This window comes from Onychomys torridus, chromosome 8, assembly GCF_903995425.1.
Source record: "Onychomys torridus chromosome 8, mOncTor1.1, whole genome shotgun sequence".
NCBI lineage: Eukaryota > Metazoa > Chordata > Mammalia > Rodentia > Cricetidae > Onychomys > Onychomys torridus.
In genome coordinates, this window is record NC_050450.1 from 13,327,224 (window position 1) to 13,348,285 (window position 21,062).

At 43.8% G+C, this 21,062-nt stretch overlaps 1 protein-coding gene across 13 annotated transcripts in view; it reads right to left on the bottom strand.

Annotated features, from left to right (window-relative positions):
• Rbfox1 (RNA binding fox-1 homolog 1) overlaps positions 1-21,062 on the bottom strand; it is a 1,681,994-nt gene that overhangs the window by 353,184 nt on the left and 1,307,748 nt on the right. For 2 of the 13 annotated variants that reach the window (XM_036197542.1, XM_036197535.1), the window contains exon 1: positions 12,680-12,979. The exons of 9 other annotated variants lie outside the window; for them this stretch is intronic. In XM_036197542.1, the coding sequence (XP_036053435.1) occupies positions 12,680-12,778 (99 nt within the window). In that variant the 5' untranslated portion in view covers positions 12,779-12,979. Of the gene's footprint in view, positions 1-12,679; positions 13,306-21,062 lie in introns of those variants that run through there. 2 more of the 13 variants (XM_036197544.1, XM_036197540.1) reach the window with 2 other exon arrangements.

Here is a 21,062-nt window from a genome sequence, read left to right on the forward strand (position 1 = left end):
CAGAATGCCATAATATGGGTTCGGCTGGTTTTTCTGTTTTGGGTTTGAAAAATAGATTGTTTAATAAGCCATCAAAGCTATATGTTAGCCAAGTAAACAAAGGAGCAGATGTTGACTGCCGTCTTGTGCCTCGTAGACATAATTAAAGACAACGAGGCACTGGCGGGTTCAGAGAATAGAGGACAAACACAGACACAGGGAAGTGCACAATAGGACCATCGGCTCTCTTTCTGGGCACCTGCTTTCTCAGTCTGAAATGCTGTATTATATTTCCGGTCCTGAGGAAACATGGCAAAAATCTTTTCTTTACTTCTGTAAATCCAATTCATCGTGCCCTCCACTTTTCAGGAAGACAGTGTGGTAAAAGTCAGTCTTTTCTCAGTGAATGAATCTGTCTCAATTTCATGACTGCTGACTGGCACATAAGATTGTTTCAAAAGAAAAAAAAAACAGTAATTTTTTTCATAGGCATAATGTTGATAGGGACCAGTTAGCACCCGAATTTTCATATTCATCAGGGAGATTCACGCCCCTTTTTGAGTGGAGCCTCAGCATTAGTGTGCACATTTGTTTTTATGTGGGGAGCTTCTCAGCTTTCATGCTTAGTTCCTGAAAGCTTTACACACTTGTTTTCTTCCCCTTGTGTAACAGCATTTTGAAACAAAGTATTTCTTCTCTGCCAAACTCATCTTCTTGGCTAGTACACTCAAAGCATACTTTAATTTCCTAAATATTCTTGTTTCTGCCTTCCAGCTCCTACTCAGTCCTACCTTGTTTTTGAGTTCTTGGTTCTACCCAGGGAGAAAAACACACAGGCACATATAAACCAAAACACAAAACAGAATTTAAAATGCAGTCCAAAATGAAAACAAACCAAGAGACAAACTAAACCATAGATCTGCTCTCTGAACATATGATGAAAGAATTCACAACTCCAAATATATCACGTGATCATAACGTCTCTTTTTGACACTTAAAAGCAAAACAACCAACCTCTGGGCTTAAAATCAGAGCACTCTACGGCTCCACCTCTCAGTTCCCAGAAGTTTCCTAGATCCAGCATTCTAGGCCCACATAGTAAACTCCACTCGTGTTCAAAACAAGGAAGAACTCTTTTCTGGTGAGGAAATAAAATGGTAGTAATCCTTAAAAATGTCCCAAATGCCATTGTTTAAAGAGCACAGGAAGCTGGTATTGGCTTGCAATGAATGAGTGGCCTTAGCCTTCAGTCAGCTCCCTTCCTGCCTCCTCTGTAGGTTCTGATGGTGCAGAAGGAAAGGGATTCTAATGGGGTTTGCATCTCTTTATGCTAATAAAGTAACATTAGCCCATCTTCACAGGCAACACCGGAAAGCAGAAGCATCAAATGAGAAACAAATGGGGCAAGGAAGCTGCCAGGAAGCCAACCCCTTTACCCCGAAGCACCTAAGACCAATCTCATCCCCTCCTTCATTCATTCTTTATGGAAAGGCAAAGCAATCCTTAAGTGCATCTGACTCACACTCACACTTGCGCACATACACATGTGCTCACACTGCGCACACATGCACACCATCTCAGAGCTCGGAGGCAGTAAAGTACTAGGCTCTTTTGATTTATGAAGCAGCCTTCACAGCATCGAGCTAACAACATGGCCAGCCAGGACCCCACTCCCTGAAATGCCTTTATGAACAGGACAAGGCCCTGCTCATGAACAAAAGCAGCGGTGTGGCTTATAAATCATTAATACAGATGGAGCCAGGCAGGGACTGCATTCCCTGTTAGTTGAAGAGCTTTGGTTCAAGGCGGGGTTCTGGGGGCTGGAATTGGTTCTGCAGAAACACACTCTATCACTGTCTGTGAGCACTGCCAACTAGCCCCACACTTTCCCTTTGAACCCTCTGCAACCCCAGCCCAAGGCCTACTAAGTGCCCTAAGGTACAAACCAATAAACTGAATGATGTAAGGTACAATCAGCTGCCTGGTGCCTGTAGTCCTAGTACTCACAAGACTGAGGCAGGAGGGCTGCCATGAGTTTGAAGTTATGTCACATAGTCTGTGCGAGGTCAGCGTGGGTTACGGGCTGAGAGCTTCTCCATAACTAACTAATGTGAAGCCAGGATCTGCTTCAAGAAAGAAAGATGCTCAGGTTACCCCCGTTTCTAATGAGTTTTTCTATTTAAAGTGAAGCCAAGGAGCACACTGGTCAGTGGAGCTGTTGTATGGACAGACAGCCGGGCTCAGGCCTCTTAAATCAAGCTCTACCAGGAGCCTCCACAGCAGGGGGAGGCAGGCCAGGCCAAGTGCTCACTGAATAGCAGTGTCTCTCAGTGTGGGGTCTGGAAAATACCCATCATGGCTTTACACATCACCTCTCCCACCTAAGTCTCTTGTTCTTTGTGTGAAGGAAAGAAGGAAGGAAGGAATATAGATAGATGGGTAGGTAAAACCTGAGCAGGACTTGCTGTTACACAACTGTAATCCCAGTACTAGGAAAGCTGAGGCAGGAGGATTGCTATGAGTTGGCGACCAGGCTGTATTATACATCAAGACCCTGCTTCAAAAGAAAATGATAAACAAATAAAGAAATAAGAAGTGAATATACTGACTCTCTGGAGGCCTACGTGTAAGACTGAAAGAGAGAATCCATGTAAGTTTGCTGAGTCAAGCGCTTGCCACCCAGGATTCCATAAACATTATTGATTATGTCACTGTTTTAATTATGTTGTTGTCGTCATGGTGCTGAGGACAGCAAAATTCTTTGGTCCCCTCAGTGGACTCGCGGTATCTCTTCCTGTTTACCAAAAGAGCTTTCTTTCCTAAACTGAACCAAAAGAGAAGGGGGGCGGGTATAAAGAGAGGAAAGAAAAAGCGTGAAGAAGCCTGAGTTTGACACAGAGACCCCTAGTGGAAGGAACTGAAATTGCACCAGCAGGCAAAGACTCCATTCATTCTCTTCCTGCTTCAGTAGCTCCTTGGAATCCTTAGAGAGGAAGGAGCTGAAGTGGGTGGGGGGAGGGAGGGTGAAAGGGGAAGAGAAGAAAGCAAAAAAGGAAAAGAAAAAAACAAATGCATAGCTTTCTGAAGATTATCTGGATGAGCGAGCCTGTCAGCCCATGTAAGCAGAGGCGATGGATGGGGAAGCCAGGCGCAGAGCTATCCATAGGAGGTGCTTTTGTGTTTCCAGAAACTCCAGGAGTGACCCAGATGGAGTCCCTTACACCTTGCTTTTATGTTCCCAGAATAAAAGGAACAAATGATCCGACAGCAGGAGCTCTGCTCCTTCCCACAACACTGAGACTGGACCTGTGTGCTTTAGAAATCCTGGTACTTGCTCTGTTATCAGGGACACAGGCACCCCAACCGCACCAAGACTCCTCTGGTCTCGCCACACGTGTGCAGCCACTCACCATATTGAAGCCTATTGGATTCTGCATCAGCATGTCCTGAATCTCCAGCGCCAGGGTACAATGACAACGTTCTGAATAGAAATAAATGAAGCCCCTGCAGTGTGATTCTGTCAGCCTTTGAAAGTAAATAACTTTGCTACTGACAAGAGCAAGATGATTTTTACTTTTACGTTTCCTCTTCCTGCCATGGAGCTTTAATTGAGCTATGCAGCCATATCACAGTCACCACCAGCAGCAGGAAAGACCCAGAGGAGAAAAGGGAGTGGAGAACTGAGCAGAGAGACATGAATGAGAGACGCCAGAGACCACAGCGTCCTTGGGCCTGTGACCGCAGCAGGCCAAAGGCACATCAGTACTCCCTTTCGGGAGAAGTGGCAAACAGAAGTGGGCAGTTTCCAGGAGCTGGCCCTGTGTTATCTTAATACACTTACACATCTCTTTAACATCTATGTTGAGAGTCTACTTTTTAGTATCTTGAGCATCTACAGGCTTTTTGCTGCATCTCAAGCCCAAGTGGTAGCTCACTTCATCTTACCAAGAACAATATAAAATGGCCATTCTCATCTCGATTTTTTCCGAAGAAGCAATTAAGGTCCAAATCAAGTTAAGTGACTTGCTCAATTCAGTTCAGATCAGCTCATGAATAATGGAGTTGGGATTAAGCCTCGGAGCCTGATTTCTGCTCTATACACAAGGGCAGGAGACACCTGCTTTTTGCAAACCATGTTTTGAAGGGAAAGTTAACACTCAGGCTTCTAAGGGAAGACCAATTTTTGAATATAAACCGGAAGGACTCTCTCCCTGTATAAGATTCCACAGTTGCTGCTCGCTGTTCTTGAAACATTCCAGGAGAGGGGCGTCATGTCTCAGCCCAAATCCTCTCCTGAGAGCTGAGCACTACCCAACCCAGGCATAGAAAGCAATTCTCCTGGAAGGAACCCACAGATGCTTGCTGCTATTTCCAATAAGAAAAATCCAGTTCTTCAGGTGAATCCCAGGCAAACATCTGCTGCCAAGGGAAGAAAAGACTCATTAAAGCCAAAACCCTCCTTGTATTTCACTCTTGAGTCCAGGAAAATCTGAGGCCCTTAAACCCTAAAGCTGCCGTACTTTATTCCATAGCCACAGAAGAAAAAGCAAAATAGTCATTAAGTCCCTGAGAACACACACTCGTCATTCCTGCACTGCTTCCTATTCTATGTGTCCTGAAACAATGCAGAGGAAAAGATCAAAACTGGGTGCAACTGCATGGCAAACAGAGCTTTGATGAGCCCTAAGGACCATAGCAGCAGCCTTCTGACCCAGCGCACTGTTGCAGAGCTCTCTGAATACTGTAAACCTAATGTAGGGATATCTTTCCTTTGCTGTGGGCTACTAGCTGGGCAGAGGTGACATGAAGAAAGTTGTAAGTTAATTATATAGTCTTGTTCTTTGCATATTGGCTCAGAGGAGGGAAGAAAGGAGTCATTCTAGCCCAAAAAATGCCAGAAGATTCCTAACAAGGCAATGGGCCAAGCTGATGTGTGTCTAAATGCAGGATTGCATTGATGGTGCACAGGTAAATGATGCTCTTCCAGGGATAGAGAATCACTGGACTTTGCTTCCTAAGGGCATCTGGTACCCTATGGAAGTTTAACAAACACAGAATGAGCAGAGTATAGTGGTGGTCCAGGTCTGTCATTCCAGCAACTAGGGTGATGGAGGTAGGAGGGAGGAAAGGTCAAGGCCAGCCTGGACAACTTACTAAGCCCTTGTTTCAGAATAGAATGTAAAAAGAGACCTGAGGGTAGATGAAGGTCGGTGATAAAGTACTTACCTAGTAGTTCAGCCTCAACTGACACAATAAATGAGCATATACACGCATATATACACCGTGTGAACTCTACAAACCTGGAATCAGTGAGCAAGCATGGCAGTGGCTGTTGGTTTCTATGAATCCTGGAAAACTGTTACCACCACTGTGACTGGGCAAGGGTACTTGCCAACTTAAATGTAGGTTCATTTTGAAATTAGTAAAGATATGACATCTGTGGCAATGAGGATGTCGGTAGAAAAGAGGAAAGAGCTGATTGAATACTTGAAGGTGGAGAAAGAGTGGGCCATGCTTGTCTGGTTGTCTAACTCACTCATCACATATGCCCCTTGACATGATTATAAAGTTGCTAGCAAGGGCCTTGGGGCCTTTTGGTGAATACCATTCCTTAGGAGTTTGATCAAACTCTCCTTGTACTCACTGTCCTTCCTTCGGGGCCACACCTCATAGGCATCATTCTACAATTCTGGAATAATTGTCTTTCACTAGGTCACCTTTCCATACTGTGCCTCACTTCAAAATAGAGTGAGACTACAAGACAGACTCTGTCTTCAGAGATTGGGGAACTCTGCACAAGACCCATTTCACTGTTCCACATCTCTGTGTATCTAAGTGTGAGATATTCATGGCATCTTCTGTAGCTGAGGACAATCCCTTGAGTGTATGTGAGTGTGTGTGTGTGTGTGTGTGTGTGTGTGTGTGTGTGTGTGTGATTCATGTGTGCTTGTTGATGCATGTACGTATGTGCATATGTGTGCATGAAGGTCAGAAAACAACCTGTTCCTCTCCTCAGGCTTTTTTTCTTTCCTTTTTTAAAGATGGGGTCTTTCACTGACTTGGAACTGACCTGGACTCACGGGTCATTTTATCTCTGCTTCCCCAGTGCTGTGATGCTTAAATATGGGCCAGCAAGCCTGTTTGGTTCCCCATTCCCCCAAGTGTTAGATATTATGCACAGGTCTTCACCTTTGTGTGGCAAATGTTTTACCATTTAAGTTATCTCCTCAACCCCATTCTTGCTCTTTTCTACTTCTAGACAGCTTTCTCTGGCTTTTCCCAGGCCCAGTATCATTGCACCTCAGGTCAGAAGAACCATCACCTCTCCAGAGACTCTCCTGAGCTTTATCCACCATCCTCTTCATCTCTTACTTTATGCTCCCCAATCTGAAGCTATTTTCTGTGTTCATCCCTGTCCACAGCCACCTTTTACTAGATCCTCAGCCCTACAACATCACAGATACTTCTTAACATACTGAAATGGTAACAATACTTGGAAATAATTTTGACATAAACACATGACTATACTGTACTGGACACTATACATAGGTACAGCGTGGGAGGCACTGTCTCCCCTTGCTTCCTGGTTCTATCATGTCCAGACCCACACATTCATCTATTGATCTCTTTACTAAAAAGCTACAACCTCCGTACATCGGCCCTGAGACATTGTGGGTGAAATTTAGGAAAATGCTGAAAGATTTCAACTATCTCACTGGAAAGCTCTGAAACAATGCTCTGGAAACTGTCAAACACTTATTAAAAAGAGGAAATGCAGATCAACAGTAGAGGAATCCAAAGAAAAGGGTCCTGGGCAATAGACATAAATCATCTTTTGCTTTCTCAGCCAAACAATCGCAGCTTCAATATGCTGGAAGAACGGAGACAACCGCAGCACCCCACTTCTCAGCCACGTCAGGGGGCTAGGAATTCCAGTCATCACACTCTCCTAACTTTAGGAAGTGCTTGGACACTGAATTTGGGATTCTTTGCTAAGCCATCTCCTAATAGCTTCTTCTTGTAAGGGCAGACTGTGTGACCACTGCTCATTTCCCCAGCTGATTTGCACTCAGCATGGTAGACAGCCAGGACCATTCTAAGCTATTGTGCTTAAGAGCTGACCCTATTTGACACAGATTCCTCCTCAATAGAGCCAGGAGAAGCAAGTCACATCAGGGTGACAGCCACAGACCAGTGCTCAGCCCTGAAAGACTCTCCCTAGCAGCACTGGAAATAGGCAACTTTATTGATGAATGGAACTTTCTATGCTTTTCTTAATTGAATTAAGCAGCACACTGGGACACCTCTCCCTGTCCATTAAAGAAGTCTCTGCAGATGGGACAATTATGTCCATGTCTGCCAGCCCTGCCTCTTTCTCAGGATGATACCCCATGCCCATCACCAACCCCCTTAGGCACAGATGTGCCAACTTGATTTTGTTTACTATGCCACAATGTCTTTCTCTTCCAGAAGACTATGATTTGCCTGATAAACTACACTGCTTTTTACCAGCCAATATGAATAAACAAGCATTATGTTTTCTCTTGGGGCAGGGAGCTTGGTGAAATGAATCAGAACCCCCTAAAAAACAATTGTCTATCCTCAGCACATCAGCTCCCGGACAATCACTCAAGGGCCGGCTGTAAGAAAAACAGATGGTGTGTGAGCACTAACGGCATGGGCTTTCTCCATTCCCAGCTCAGGCAGAGCTGCTGGCTGGCATGTTCTGACACACAACCTACCACAAAATGGCAGGCAGAGGGATGGCACAGGAGACGCCCATCTGTGGACAGACAGATGCATTATGGTTTCCACTAATGAACATTGCTTTAAGTGGTTTTAACGAAGAGGCAGTCCAGGTAACCTTACGGTCAACAGGAAGGAATGAAGCCCATTTCAAGACACCCTTTTTTTTCCCATGGGGGTATGGCAAAGAAGCACCCATGGATGCTGGGCCTCACCCTGTTCAGAACAGTTCCACCACACATACCTTCTATCTTTCTTTAGGAAAAAAAAATCAGAAAAACAGCAGGATTTGTTAATCAAAAAATTTATAGCAGACAATATCTGAAGACAGAGGCAGGCAGACATCTCATGGCAAACAGCTAACCAGGCCTACAAATGTGCTCATTCTATCCACTTAGATCCCTTTAAACAATTCAGACATGAAGATAATCTATCCTAATTCTTTTCTGCACTATTGACACTATTGACTACCCCCAATCCACAGCACTATCTAATAAATCAGTGTGGGATTAAGCCAAGAAGAAAGAATGTGATAAAGTGTCATTTGTCCCCTCTGTAAATCAGCAAATGGAGAGACGCAAGGGGAGGCACTGCGATGAGAAGTGAACTTTCCTACGCAGCAATAATTGTTATGCCTTACCTAATGTGTCCCAAATTTATAACCGCGGCCGGTGCATAGAGGCAAGCCCCCGTAACACCACTACCATCCAACCTCCACGAGAGAGCCCTTCTACCCCAGTGAGTTTCTACACTGAGCAGCACTTTCTAATTAAAGACAGAAAAGGCTGATGTGCGGGTTTCAGTTCAATTGCTTTCGATCTGAAGGTGTCCACCATGAGCAATGGCTTCATTTACCAGGAATTACCCTTTGTACAAACCACTTCACTATTTAAAACAAAGCTCATGCATCACCATTAGGTGGGGAAAAATGACCCATCTTTGGATATTGACAGTGGCATGAGCCACTTTAGAGGCCCCCTTTTCCTCCCCTCTTTAATGTGGATTTTAAGTATTTGACTCGTTGTTAAATTTGGGCTGATTAAAAGGTTGGGAGTGAACAGCACTTGACAGATGAGAAGGCTTCATGGAACAGAACTGGAGACAGTGAGGGTGGGGTAGGAACAAGGAACAGTTCATACGCTACTGGTTTTCTTTATAGAGTCAGAATTCTATGCACAATACAGCTCTGGAGCTCTGGGGCAGGACTTGTCCATTAGAAAACAAACCTGAGTGTTCGTCCTGCCTGTGTCCTCAGCATTCCCTACCAAGAAATGGGTACCTGGTGTTTGTTTCCCTTGATTTAGAAGAATTTTGGAGAGAGAGGGAGAGAGAGAGAGAGAGAGAGAGAGAGAGAATGAACATGCATGTATTGTTTTCTATTAAACAAACAAAATAGATTCTCCTTTGATTTCATTGATAATAAGCTCCAAATTTGGAACTGGAATTCAGAATTCTCCCTCAAAGTAAGGATACTTAAATGAGTACCCAGTTAGGAGCTCTAGAAAGATTTTGCACTGGAAAGTCAAATAGTGAGACTATGTCACCATCAAAGGAGTCACAGAAAAGGACCACTACTTCACCTCAACAGTGAGAAGAAAAGCCAGCTGCTTCCACAACCCTTCATCCTTTCTTTCTAGAAGTAGGCTACAGCTGTAAACCCATGCAATGTGCTAGCAGTGTTTAAGTGTGCATGTGTGTACATGTGCAGACATGCCAGTGATGACATCATTGGCTGGATTATTTAGATGCCAAAAGGGCGACCAAGCTTTATCCCATCTCATATTTCCCAACCACAGTAATGGCTTGTGTGTTAGAATGGGAGGAGAAGACAGAGAAAAGAGAAAAACAAAACAAAACAAACAAAAAAAAAACAAGAAATCATAAACTTTAGGAAAATATTCATGTAAATATATAGATGAATTTCTAAAAGGAAGTTATTAGAAAATGTAAACGAATGATACAAAATAAGTCAAACAAAGCAAACACCAAAGACACCACTTCTTTGGTCTGAATAAATAAGCTATTTGTAGCAAAAGGGTTATGTTGTTTTCATTTGAACATTCAGTGTATGCTCCCATGGCAGAGGCATCCTAATTGATTTTTTTGTTTTCAAGAGTTGTCTTAAGGACAAATCTGAGAGTATTTAGGAAGGAATGGAATGTTAATACCAAGGCCAAGGAAAGCATATAACAGAGTCATTTTCCTTGAGTGCTGGATAGGAGATAGTCCTTGTACTTCATGCTAAGATAAAACCTTTCAGTGAAAATCCGGGAGTTGCAAACACGTGAGACCATGTGCATGGATAAAAACAGGATGAGAAACGTTTTGAAAAAGATAGGAAGATTTTAATTCTTTTCATATGTAAGCTGGTAATGAGGATGGCAGTGGTTTACAGCACATGCCTGTTTTCTACATACAAAATGAAATGCTTCTAAATGAAGGTATTGCTAATCATAAATAAAGCATGATTCATTCATCTACTTGATCAATTTGCTTTGAAAGTATGAACTATCTCTCGGTTCATCAAACACATGGATATGTAATACTAGCTTAATAGCAGAAAAAAGTATAGTGGTTCCACACAGGCAGAAGACATGTGTAGTCTGTACTGGTATGTGGCCTGTGGAGATTAAAGGGACTGTCTCCTCTCTAAATCAGCCAGTTGTCTGACCTTGACTTTGAATCATGGCATTAAAGGGCCAGAAGAGATGACCCCAAGGCACAGGTCTCTGACAGTGAATTTTTGGAAAGGGTAGTGGTGGCAGCTAAAAACCCTGATTGTAAATAGGATAAGCAAAAATAAATGTCTGCCTGTTTTATACTTCCGAATTTTAGTAAACCTCATTAAGAGGCATACTTCTGTCACTCACAGCTGTTCTGACCTGTGCCGCACTCATTCAAGGGGAGAACACATTGAGACCTCTTTCAAAGCCCATCCTCTGTCTACCTTCCTGGGGGGCTGTGTTGTTGATTCAGTCCACTCTAAATATTTGTTATGGCTGCCAGCACTTCCTGTGAGGCTCCCTGTCCATAGCAGGTGCATCCCACAGTGGGAAAGCCTTGGTGGCACATGATACACTCATCGTTTTCACAGCAAGAATAGGTTCTTGTTCAAAGCCACTGTCCTCCTTCCTCAGTTCTTCAATGAGCAAACCAGTTTAATGATGAAGCAAAAATACAGATTAATTAAAACACATAAGCACCAAAAACACAGAAAGCACTGAGCACCCATAACATTCTCTGTTTTAAATAACATTATTCCAGTTGATTCACAAATAAAATGAAAGACATGAATATAGCATTAAAAAAACAGTTAGTTACTCTAATAATCTGATTCAGCCAGCTGAGGCTTAGCAACTAAAGAAATGCTTACTGGTGTGTTCTAGTGGTAACTGATGTAAAACGCACAGGCACTTGACACACATTCACAGCTGAAGCAAAGAAATAGTAGAAGCTGGTGAATCATATATTATCAATAATATTATCAATACATACCTAAGAGATGGTCCCTGGTATTATTTACTAAACGGGAAACAAAATAATACAGATACAAGCATAAGCCGACTTACTCACAAGGTGTTTTTAAGGGGCTGTTCTCAAAAGAGACCCGCAGCAGTAAACACTCGGAAGAACAATTTGGCAGCCAAGCTGATAACAGATTACCCAAATGTTCAAACCAGACCCCTGACATTTTATGAAGACATATATTCCTGTAGCACAATTAGAGTGGGACCTCTTGGAGACAAGGGGCTCCTTTCAACTCTTGAAAGGAAGTTTGGTTAACACACACATGTAACCAACCATATCCTGAAAATGAATTAATGGAAAGGCAGGCAAAAGGATTCTCCCCACTGAAAACTTCATAGGACAGAACAGAGGTAGTGAGGTCATACATTCCCACCAGCAGACAAAAACCCTCTAATCTTGCCAACTCACAGTCACAGACCCCGCCCCATGACACAGCCGGGCTGCCTCCCTCCAGGACAGTGTTAGGTGTTTTCCAAAGCCCTGGAGTAGTAGACAGGGCAGAAGCCTTTCCAGTAAGGGAGGAGGAGACCCAGTGAGGCCCAGAGCAGACACTTAGGGCAAGAACAGAATCCAAAAATTCACAGAGGTGGACTGGGTGGGAATGAAGCCAAAAAAAACATCTGGGAAAGACCACTGCCAGGGAGTGGACAGGCCTGGTGTATAGAAATAACCAAACAAGCAAACAAAACCACCCTGTGTTCAGGCCAGTCAAGACAGCATCTGCCCATGCCCACCTAGGGCTGGGGAGTTTCAAAGAAGAATGGGTTGGGGGCTGTCAAGCTCCAGAAATCCCAATGTTCTGACTCTTGTGGAATGGATAATACCACAGAAAACTTAACAAAGATATTCTCTCTGTCTCTCTCTCTGTCTCTCTCTCTGTCTCTCTCTCTGTCTCTCTCTCTGTCTCTCTGTCTCTCTCTCTCTGTCTCTGTCTCTCTCTCTCTGTCTCTCTGTCTCTCTCTCTCTCTCTCTCACACACACACACACACACACACACACACACATACTTGCACAGTACACGCACACTTTGTGTCAATCATTAAAACAGCTGAATTATAACTACAGGCATCAGGATGTCTTCACAGGGCCCCAAACTCTCTCGACATCCTAGGGATCCCCCTCCCCTCACTCTGGGACTTCTGACATGAGAAAAGATGCTCACAAGAAAAAGCCAGTTTTTCATTTTCAAATTCCGGGTCCCTGAAGCTGGAAATCGGTGTTTACAAAGTATTCAGACAGGTGAATTAAAATAGCATTTTGGCTGGACGGAAAACCTGAGGCTTCCACCCAACCTCATCTCGTCCCAATGCTGGAGCCCCCCAACCCAGCACCCACCCCCCCACAGCGCGCAGCCCACTGAAGCGGCACCCAGTCTGGCCAAGCTGAGAAGGAGCTGCCGCCACCGAGAAAGAGCCGCGCGTCTTACCTGCTGTAAGTACATAAAAGTCAAGGCACACGAGAGCTGGGGACACATGCCCACGTTGGGGAGTGCCACGCAGGTGGCCCCCGTCAGAGGATGCTGCATCGCGATTCTCGGGTGCCCGCAGAGCGAGAGCGGAGATGCTCACATACAATCTACAATCGTGTTGCCTTTTTTTTTTTTAAACCCTCCTGCCTAGTCGCTACAGTTTTTTTTTTTTTTCTTTTTAATTTTTGCTGATTATCTAACTCACACAGCAGTGGCTGTCCCTCTTGCTCTCTCTTCCTCTTTCGTCTCTCTTTCTCCCTCCCCCACCGCACCCCAAGAGAGTCCCTCCTCCCTAGCTCTCCTCGCCCTCGGGTTTGCTAGTACCCAGCGTTCATCAGCCTTCAACTAAAGACTCTTGGAGAGGCTGGGAAGTAGTGTTGGCTCCCCTTGGCTTATCAGGCCTGTTGTTGGAGCGCTCTTAAAGTGGAAGGTGCCCCTCACCCCACCCCTTAAAGGTGAAAAGAATGGGCAAAGTCGACTTCTATGAAAGACAGGGGTTAGGATGCCCCATAGAGACGCTAGAGGGAAAGAGGGAGAGATGGAGTAGTGATGGAGTAGGGATGGGGGGGAGGAGAAAGGAGGGGAGAGGAAAGGTGGGGGGAGGGGAGGGGGGAGGGGAGGGAGGGAGAGAGGGAGGGAGGGGGGAGAGAAGAAAGGAGGGAGGGAGGGAGGGAGGGAGGGAGAGAGAGAGAGAGAGGGAGAGAGAGAGGGAGAGAGAGAGAGAGAAACGAGGGGGGGTTGACTCACAGCTTCACTGTCGCTCACTCGCTTGGTGCTGATGCTGGGAGTCTTCTCATTTGTCAGAGGTCCAGGGGCAGGGTTGTAGGTTTCTTTCTTTTTTAAAAAGGACTCGCCAAAATTTAAATTTTGTCTTCTAAAATCTTCCGAGGGGAGAGAGAGGGAGAGCGAGCGTATGAGCGCCCCACATCTCCAGCAATCAAAGGAGCTAGACCATTAACAAGACTGCTCAGCTGGGACCCTGAGGAGTCCGGGAGATTTTCAGCCGGCGGTTTGTTGGCCTGACTCCTTGGCAAATAAACACAAGAAAAGGGATTCCCCTTTTGAAAGAAGCTTGGGGGTGATGGACACGCCGGGGGTTGGGGTGCTACACCCGGGTGGGGGTTTGAGAAGGAGGTCCCTTCCCCCTCCCCCTGCTGCTCTCGGGGCACTGCTTTCTCCCTGGAATCAGCCTACCCCGGGCAGGCAGCCCCAAGCGGTGCGGCTTAACCGGAGAATTCGCGCAGCTGTTACTCTAAAACGCCAGCTCTAGGTGAACGCGAGGGGCCTTCTCCCAGCCTAGAACCCGTTGCTCTTCTCAAACTATAAATACACGGGGTAGGCAAAAGTCCCTGTCTTATAAGAGATTACTGTTCGTGATGCAGAGAGCAAATTGAAATGGTTTTACTTTATATTTTCCCCTTTTGTTGGCCCCCTTGGCCAAATTAACATTCCACTCTTGCAGGCAGATCTTCACCCCTCCCCTTTATCTTATGAAGTAATAATTATTCATTAGTAGATTTCGTTAGTCTTTATGCAATAAAAAAGGGATGTGATCTGTGAATTAAGAGAAATATGAAGACTCTAACTCGTCCTTGATTCCCACAAGGGGGAAAAGCCTGGCAATAGTAAAATCATAATCAGAAATAGTTGCCATATTTTATATAGATTTATTTTGAGCCAGCGGTTGGGTTTCTTCTTTATTCTCAGAGCAAAGGTCCACTAGATAGCATCCTTCCCTGGTTGCTAGGTTCCCTAAAAGAATTCCTGGTGAAGATTGGTACCAGCTCTGCAGGATAGAACTACCCACAGAGGGGAAACACTTCTCTCAGAAGTGGACACTGAGGCAGGACCCTCTGCAAAGACCATCCCCAAGGGTGATCCCCACGGGTGTTCCTCACACAGTCCCAGCAGAATGAAGCCTTCTGGACTGATCCCTCAGCTTGTAAGGCACAATTCTCTTGGCAGACTAATCAAAATGCTTTCTGACGGGCAGGAAAGGAATGATCCCACAGTTCAGCACTGTTCTTCTGAAATGTTATCAAAATCACTTCGCCACTGTGTCCCAACCTGACTGGCTGCTCATTTCCACCTTCCACCTTGCAACCCCCTTCAACCACTTGGTTGGGGCTCCCCTGTGGCACTCAGTAGCATGTTTAACCCTTTGCAGTAGCTGTTCAGAGGGGCTGGGGGAACAAAGCCAGGCGCTCCTGGGGCTGCACTGGGGGTAGGAAGGCTGGCGGAGAGAATCCTGAAAACTGCTTACTTCATGTGGTCTCAGAAATCAATGGCACTTGTCACACAGGCTCTGAGTCACATGGACCCTCTCTCCTTATTTTCCCTCTTACTTCGTTTGATTTTGCAATTCCTCAAACCAATGAGAATGAATGAAAGACTAGAGATCATGGCTCTCTGGTCTCTCTTGCCTTCCCAAGCTTTTTCTTTTGCTTTAAGCAATCTTTTTTTCCTGAACAACAGGGATTTTTTTTTTTTTTTTCAGTCTGACACCGGAAAAACTACAGTGTTCCAAGAATAGGGTAGAAATTTCTCTTCAGCTCATTTTCATAAGGAATGAGATAAGTAATACCTGGCACTTTATTAAGATCTTATCTGAATGGTTTAATGAAAAACAAATACATCCTGGAAGGAAGTCCTAACAGCTCTCACATGCCAGGAGCCCTATTTCCTCCCAACATGAAAACTCTCAGTGAAGACTGACTTCCTTCAAGCCCACTTTGAAGTAATGTCTCCCTGTTCCCCTTAGATGGCTGTCTTAGACTCAGCCACACTGGGAATCTGTCAGTGAAGCAATGAGTTTGGAGCCCTCCTAAAACCAAGTCAAAATGATTTGGAGGCAGATCTGTTCTCTGGACCAACCAGCCCAAATGTCCCTGCACAGTATGAGCAAATACAATCACTAAGTGCTCTTTTCCTGGACACTTTGGCTATGAGAAGCCACTTAAACAGAGGAATGACTTTTATTCCCCTGTGGGTAAGATCAGTGTAGAGCATCGAAGGACCCCTAAATAAAAAGGCATAGTCTTTCTCTGATCGTTTTTATATACCAATGGCAAAACTTGGTGAGGCTTTCTCGATGGCATCCAGGAGTGCCAAATCTCAACCCCATCTCAATGATGTAAAAAGCAAATTCTTTCTACATCACTTAATAGGAAAAGAGAGGGAGGAGAATGTACATGTTTCTTTCTACAAAGAGTCCCTGCCACTTGAGATTATTTGCATGTATGTGCTGTCTGTGCATTGGGGGCTGCCCCTGAATGGGCTTTCAGCTACAAGGACCCTTAATTGAATGGCTATGGATGCCCTGTAAGAAGCCAGAAGGCTTAAGAAAAGATAGCAAAGAACAATAACATGTTCAAATGGTACTTTCTTTGAAAGCAACTGCTCAAGTTCTTATTTGACCCAAACAATAGTGTTTGCAACATTTTCCTCTCTCCCCAAAATTTGTCAATGAGCTAAGAGAATGAAATAAGTCATTTCCACCTCTTTTCACATCTTATTGTAATTTCCTAAAATTGTCAACACAGTAAACCTTGCCTTGAAGAGATCTTTGCATGGGGATTGCCATGTATCGGAGCAAGAAAGACTCTGCCAAAACAGAAGGAAGGACATTTGGATATAATTCATAAGTAATTCAGACCACTGTGTTAGTTCAGTGACAATATCAACATGAAGCTTAGCTAAATTTGAATCTCACTTCCAAATTTTAATACACATAACTACATATTTCCAATCTTTTATCAAGTAAGAATAAAAGAAGCCTTTTTAGAGAACTTTATTTTTTATTATCTTATCCTGAGCATCATTTTGATTGACTGCCTTACAAACACTTGAATGCAATTTAGTTAGTATTAACCTCACTCCAGGGGCTGCCCCAGTCCCTGGAGATGTATTGGCCCAGAGAGAACAAACAAAGACCCCTCACATCACAGGGCTTATATTCAAGTGTGTGTGTGTGTGTGTGTGTGTGTTAAACAATGAAGATAAGAAACAAGTAAACTTGTACCATAACATAAAGGAGTGGGTGCTTTGGGAAAAGGGCAAGAGACAAGTTAGATGAGAGGATGCTGGAAGTCGGGGATGGAGAGACTGTAGTCAATACTAGCAAGTGTACCAGCTCTGTAAAATGCAGTGACAGCCTTCAGAAAGCCTCCTGCTTCCTCATCTTTGCAATTTGATTCCAAGCCTCAGAGATATCTAATACATGGATTTTGGAACTCTCTGGGGTCCATCCACAAAACAGCAATGGGGAGCTGGCACTCCTAATGCTACAAAATTGGAGATCCTTTCACCTCAATCTTTGATTACTAAATATGCAGAGTTTAATGCACTCCCTATGAACATAGGATAAACTCAGACAATACTAACTTTGAATGATGAATTCATGGATGTGTGGGTTGGTGAATGGATGGATGGATGCAACAGGAACTTGGAGTACATGACCTCTTGCTGTCTATTTCCACTCAAAAAGTATGGATTCTTGGCTAGCCTTTTACTTCTTCTAAGTTACCACAGGTTTCAGTCCCTGATGCTCCATCCAGGCTACTCTGCAAAAGATCCATTTGCGCGCACAGTTCTCCAGGTAAAAGCATCATTCCCTATCACTGAGTCACTGAAGATGCTCCACCTCAGACTCACTCAGATGAGCTCATTGTGAGCAATGGGCTTCATCTCTGGCAGAGCCCATTCCAACTTCTTAGTTACAATTGCTTTGCATATAATGACAGAGTCCAGCCTAGAGATCAAATTCTACTGGTACAAAGAACCCTTAAACTCCTTGAGCTTCCTACCCTGAGTGTGGGCTGTCAGTAAGCCTCTGACTAAAAATAAGCCACGCTTGCAAAACAAGAACCGAGCACACGCTGCACCCAGATCTCAAGAACATACACTACAACATCTCTCCTCTCTGTTACTTTTACTTTTTATTTTATTTTTTTTTACAGTTTTAAATTTTGTGATACAGAGTCTTTCTCTGTTATATAGGCCCAGTTTACACTCACAGCAATTCTCCTGCCTCAGCTTCTCAATTGTTGGAACAGGTGGTATGAGCCACCACATTCAGCACATAAGTGCTAGTCTGGAAAGGATGAGGCAAGAGCACCAAAACTTTAAGGTCATCTACTACATATGAAATTTCAAGCCATTCTTGGTTATTTGAAATGCTGGGATTTTTTTAATTAAAAATAAAAATAAATTCAAATAAAAACTATGGTTATTGTGACTATTATTGCCTTTTGCTCAAAAGATTGACAGTAACTACCAAATAAAATTAGCCAATTTAAAAGATAAAATGCCTACCAATAATAATAAAATTGAAGTAGATGTGGAGAGACATACAGTTTCACATACTTGTCTGGAAGTCAAAACTGGTTGAGTTTGGAAGATAACATTTTGATATTGATTATCAAAATGTAAAATGTTCCTATCATCTTGGAGAACTATTCCACTTCCCAATATCTGCACTGTTGATAGTCGTGTTGAACACAGATATGTATGTATCAGGATATTCACTCTCATGTTGCTTATAAAGGCAAATGACACAAAGCAATAGAGGAAGAGTATTTAAAATGTAACTACTATCCACACACCTGTTAGAAAGAATAGCAGCATCTGCACATTTTTCCTTAGAGAAATCATAAAGAAAGTATTGTAAGAAGCTTCAGAATATACAGAATAACATTTTGCTGTTAAATCAAATCAAATAGCAATAAAAGTCCACAACTGGGGCCTGGGAGATGGCTTGGCAGGTAGACAAGCTCACCAGGCAAGCCTGATAACTGAAGTCTGATCCCAAGAACCCAGAACTCCTAAGGTAAGATAGAAAGTGAACACAAAATCCTTAGAGGAAGTGCTAGGAAGCTCATGGACCAGGAAGCCTTGGACATGAAGCACAGCAGCAGAAACAAAGGAGGCCTTGTCTCAAAGAGCTGGAAGGAGAAGATGATTCTGCAAAGCTGTCTTCTGACTGTCACATGCTTGCCATGACATGCACACACCTGCAATTGGGAGTGCTTGAGCACACACACACACACACACACACACACACACACACACACACAGAGAGAGAGAGAGAGAGAGAGAGACAGAGAGAGAGAGAGAGAGGGAGAGAATTTAAAAATTTAAACAATAACAACAAAACAAAAGTCCACCATTTATAAAGAGCAAGGGGTTATACATGTGTGAATGTAAATACACATGCATGCCAAATACAGAGAAAAGGGAAAGGGCCTTGTTATTCTTAGAGTGATGGGAGATTTGATTTTCACTCTGTACACACATTGTTTGAATTTTCACAATGTGTCTATGTGTAATTACTTTTGAAATAAAACAAAACAAATATAACGATTGTTACCTCATGTCTATCACAGTTGTAATCATGAAAGCTCCAGGTTATAAGGCCAGAGAGACTGCATAGCAATTAAGAATGTGAGCTGATATGGAAGAGGACAGGAGTTTGGGTCCCAGCCCTGCCCAACATGAGGTAGTACACAACTGTCTGTAACTCCAGCACCAAAGGATCTAATGCCCTCATCTGACCTCCAAGAGCACATGCACAGATGACATTCACACACACACACACACACACACACACACACACACACACACACACACACACGGACATTCATGCACAAACATTTACAATAACAGAAATACATTTCATATATGCAAGGACCTAAGTTCAGGCCTCAGCACCCTCCAAAAAATATAAAAAGAAAAAAAAAAAAGATCCTAGGTAAAAGGTTTCTGGATTTCCTAGGTAAAAGGTTTCTGGAGTGAAGAACACCATGTTTGCTTCAAGCACAACTTCCCAGGGACAAAATACATTTAACTTATTTGTTCATAAATGACAGGAGTTGAATCCCTGCCTACCACCTCCTCAGATATCAAGGCTGCTAAGAAACAGACTGGCTAGTTGGCATCTTGCATATGTCTGTATAAAATTAGGTGTATGGTTACTTTGCAAGCTTGGGTATGTCTAGACCTTAGTTGACCTCATCCCAGAGTGGACAGTTTATCTTGGCACCAGGCCTAAAGTAGAAACCAGGAAAAGGTACAGATTAATTTACACTCTTTGATCCTGCAGGACCCCTCTTTTCCCTGCTCAATGACAAGGAAGCTCAGGTGTATAAACAGGGTACCCCTTCTTCTTTGACCTTCTTTTTCCTTATGCAGTTGTTTCACTGGCTGCTATTGCTGGGACTCACTGATATGAACTTGGCTTATGAACACAGAGACAGCCTATGTCACTGTGAGAGACTGCTGCATGGTGTGCAGTTGTATGTTTGTGTTAACTTCTGTACATACCGATCTTCACTGATTACTTGTTTTAGGGTGAGCGTAAACAACAGAAGCAGGCACAGAGAAAAGGGACATACAGGAATTCCTAGGTACCTGGGACTCTATTCTGTCAAGGCAAGACACACAGCTACCTCTGGGCAGCCTCAGGGAAATACCTAAAGCTGCTATGGACTCCAGTCTATGCCCTCAAGATATCCCAGAGTCCGGTTAACTGAAAGTGTCCAGGGGCAGGAAAGGAACCACTTATAGTGACAGTGTAGGACCTGGTGAAGCTTTGCTAAGTTTGCAGAAATGTCAACTGGGTTTCAATCCAAGTTTGGTACTTGTAAATGATGTCAACCCAGGCAAGGGGGAGTATCATGCCAGTTTCTTCTTCTGTAAAATGGAGTCAGTAATGAAGGGCTCCCTCTGAGCAAGTTTGTTATTCCCTACCCTCCTCTCCAACCAGAAGCTATTACAATAAAATTTAAAACAGGACTGCATGAAATTAACAACTTTTACATTTGTGGCCAAGTTAGGAGGTCTGTACACACACACACACACACACACACACACACACACACACACACACCCCATCTGCTAGCTTTGTCACTTCAAAAAGGAAAGGGCATTTTACACCCAAAAGCAAAAAAAAAAAAAAAAAATGCAAGAAGGACATAATCTCAAAATAAAGGACGGCCTTTCAAATTGATTAAATTTAGTTCTATTAAAAATTTCACTAAATTGCCCTTGATTTTCTCATTTAGCTGCAGTCTGTTGGAAATGCCATTTGAGGAGTCTGATGAGCCTGTGGGTCAGCATTTGGGAACTACTGAGATAATGAATGGAAAGTGCTTCTCAGCCCCGGCACCCACACTCTTAGCATCAGGGATTCTTGGTAAGTGTCATGGGGATGCTTGGAAACAATTAGCAGGCCTGAATAAGTGTCCTCCTCTTCTTGCTGGCTCTCTGCAGCAAAAACCCCATGCCCTTCCCAGTTCTGAGCATTCTGACCTACAGAGCAGCTTGACTTTCTCATAGAAGAGGT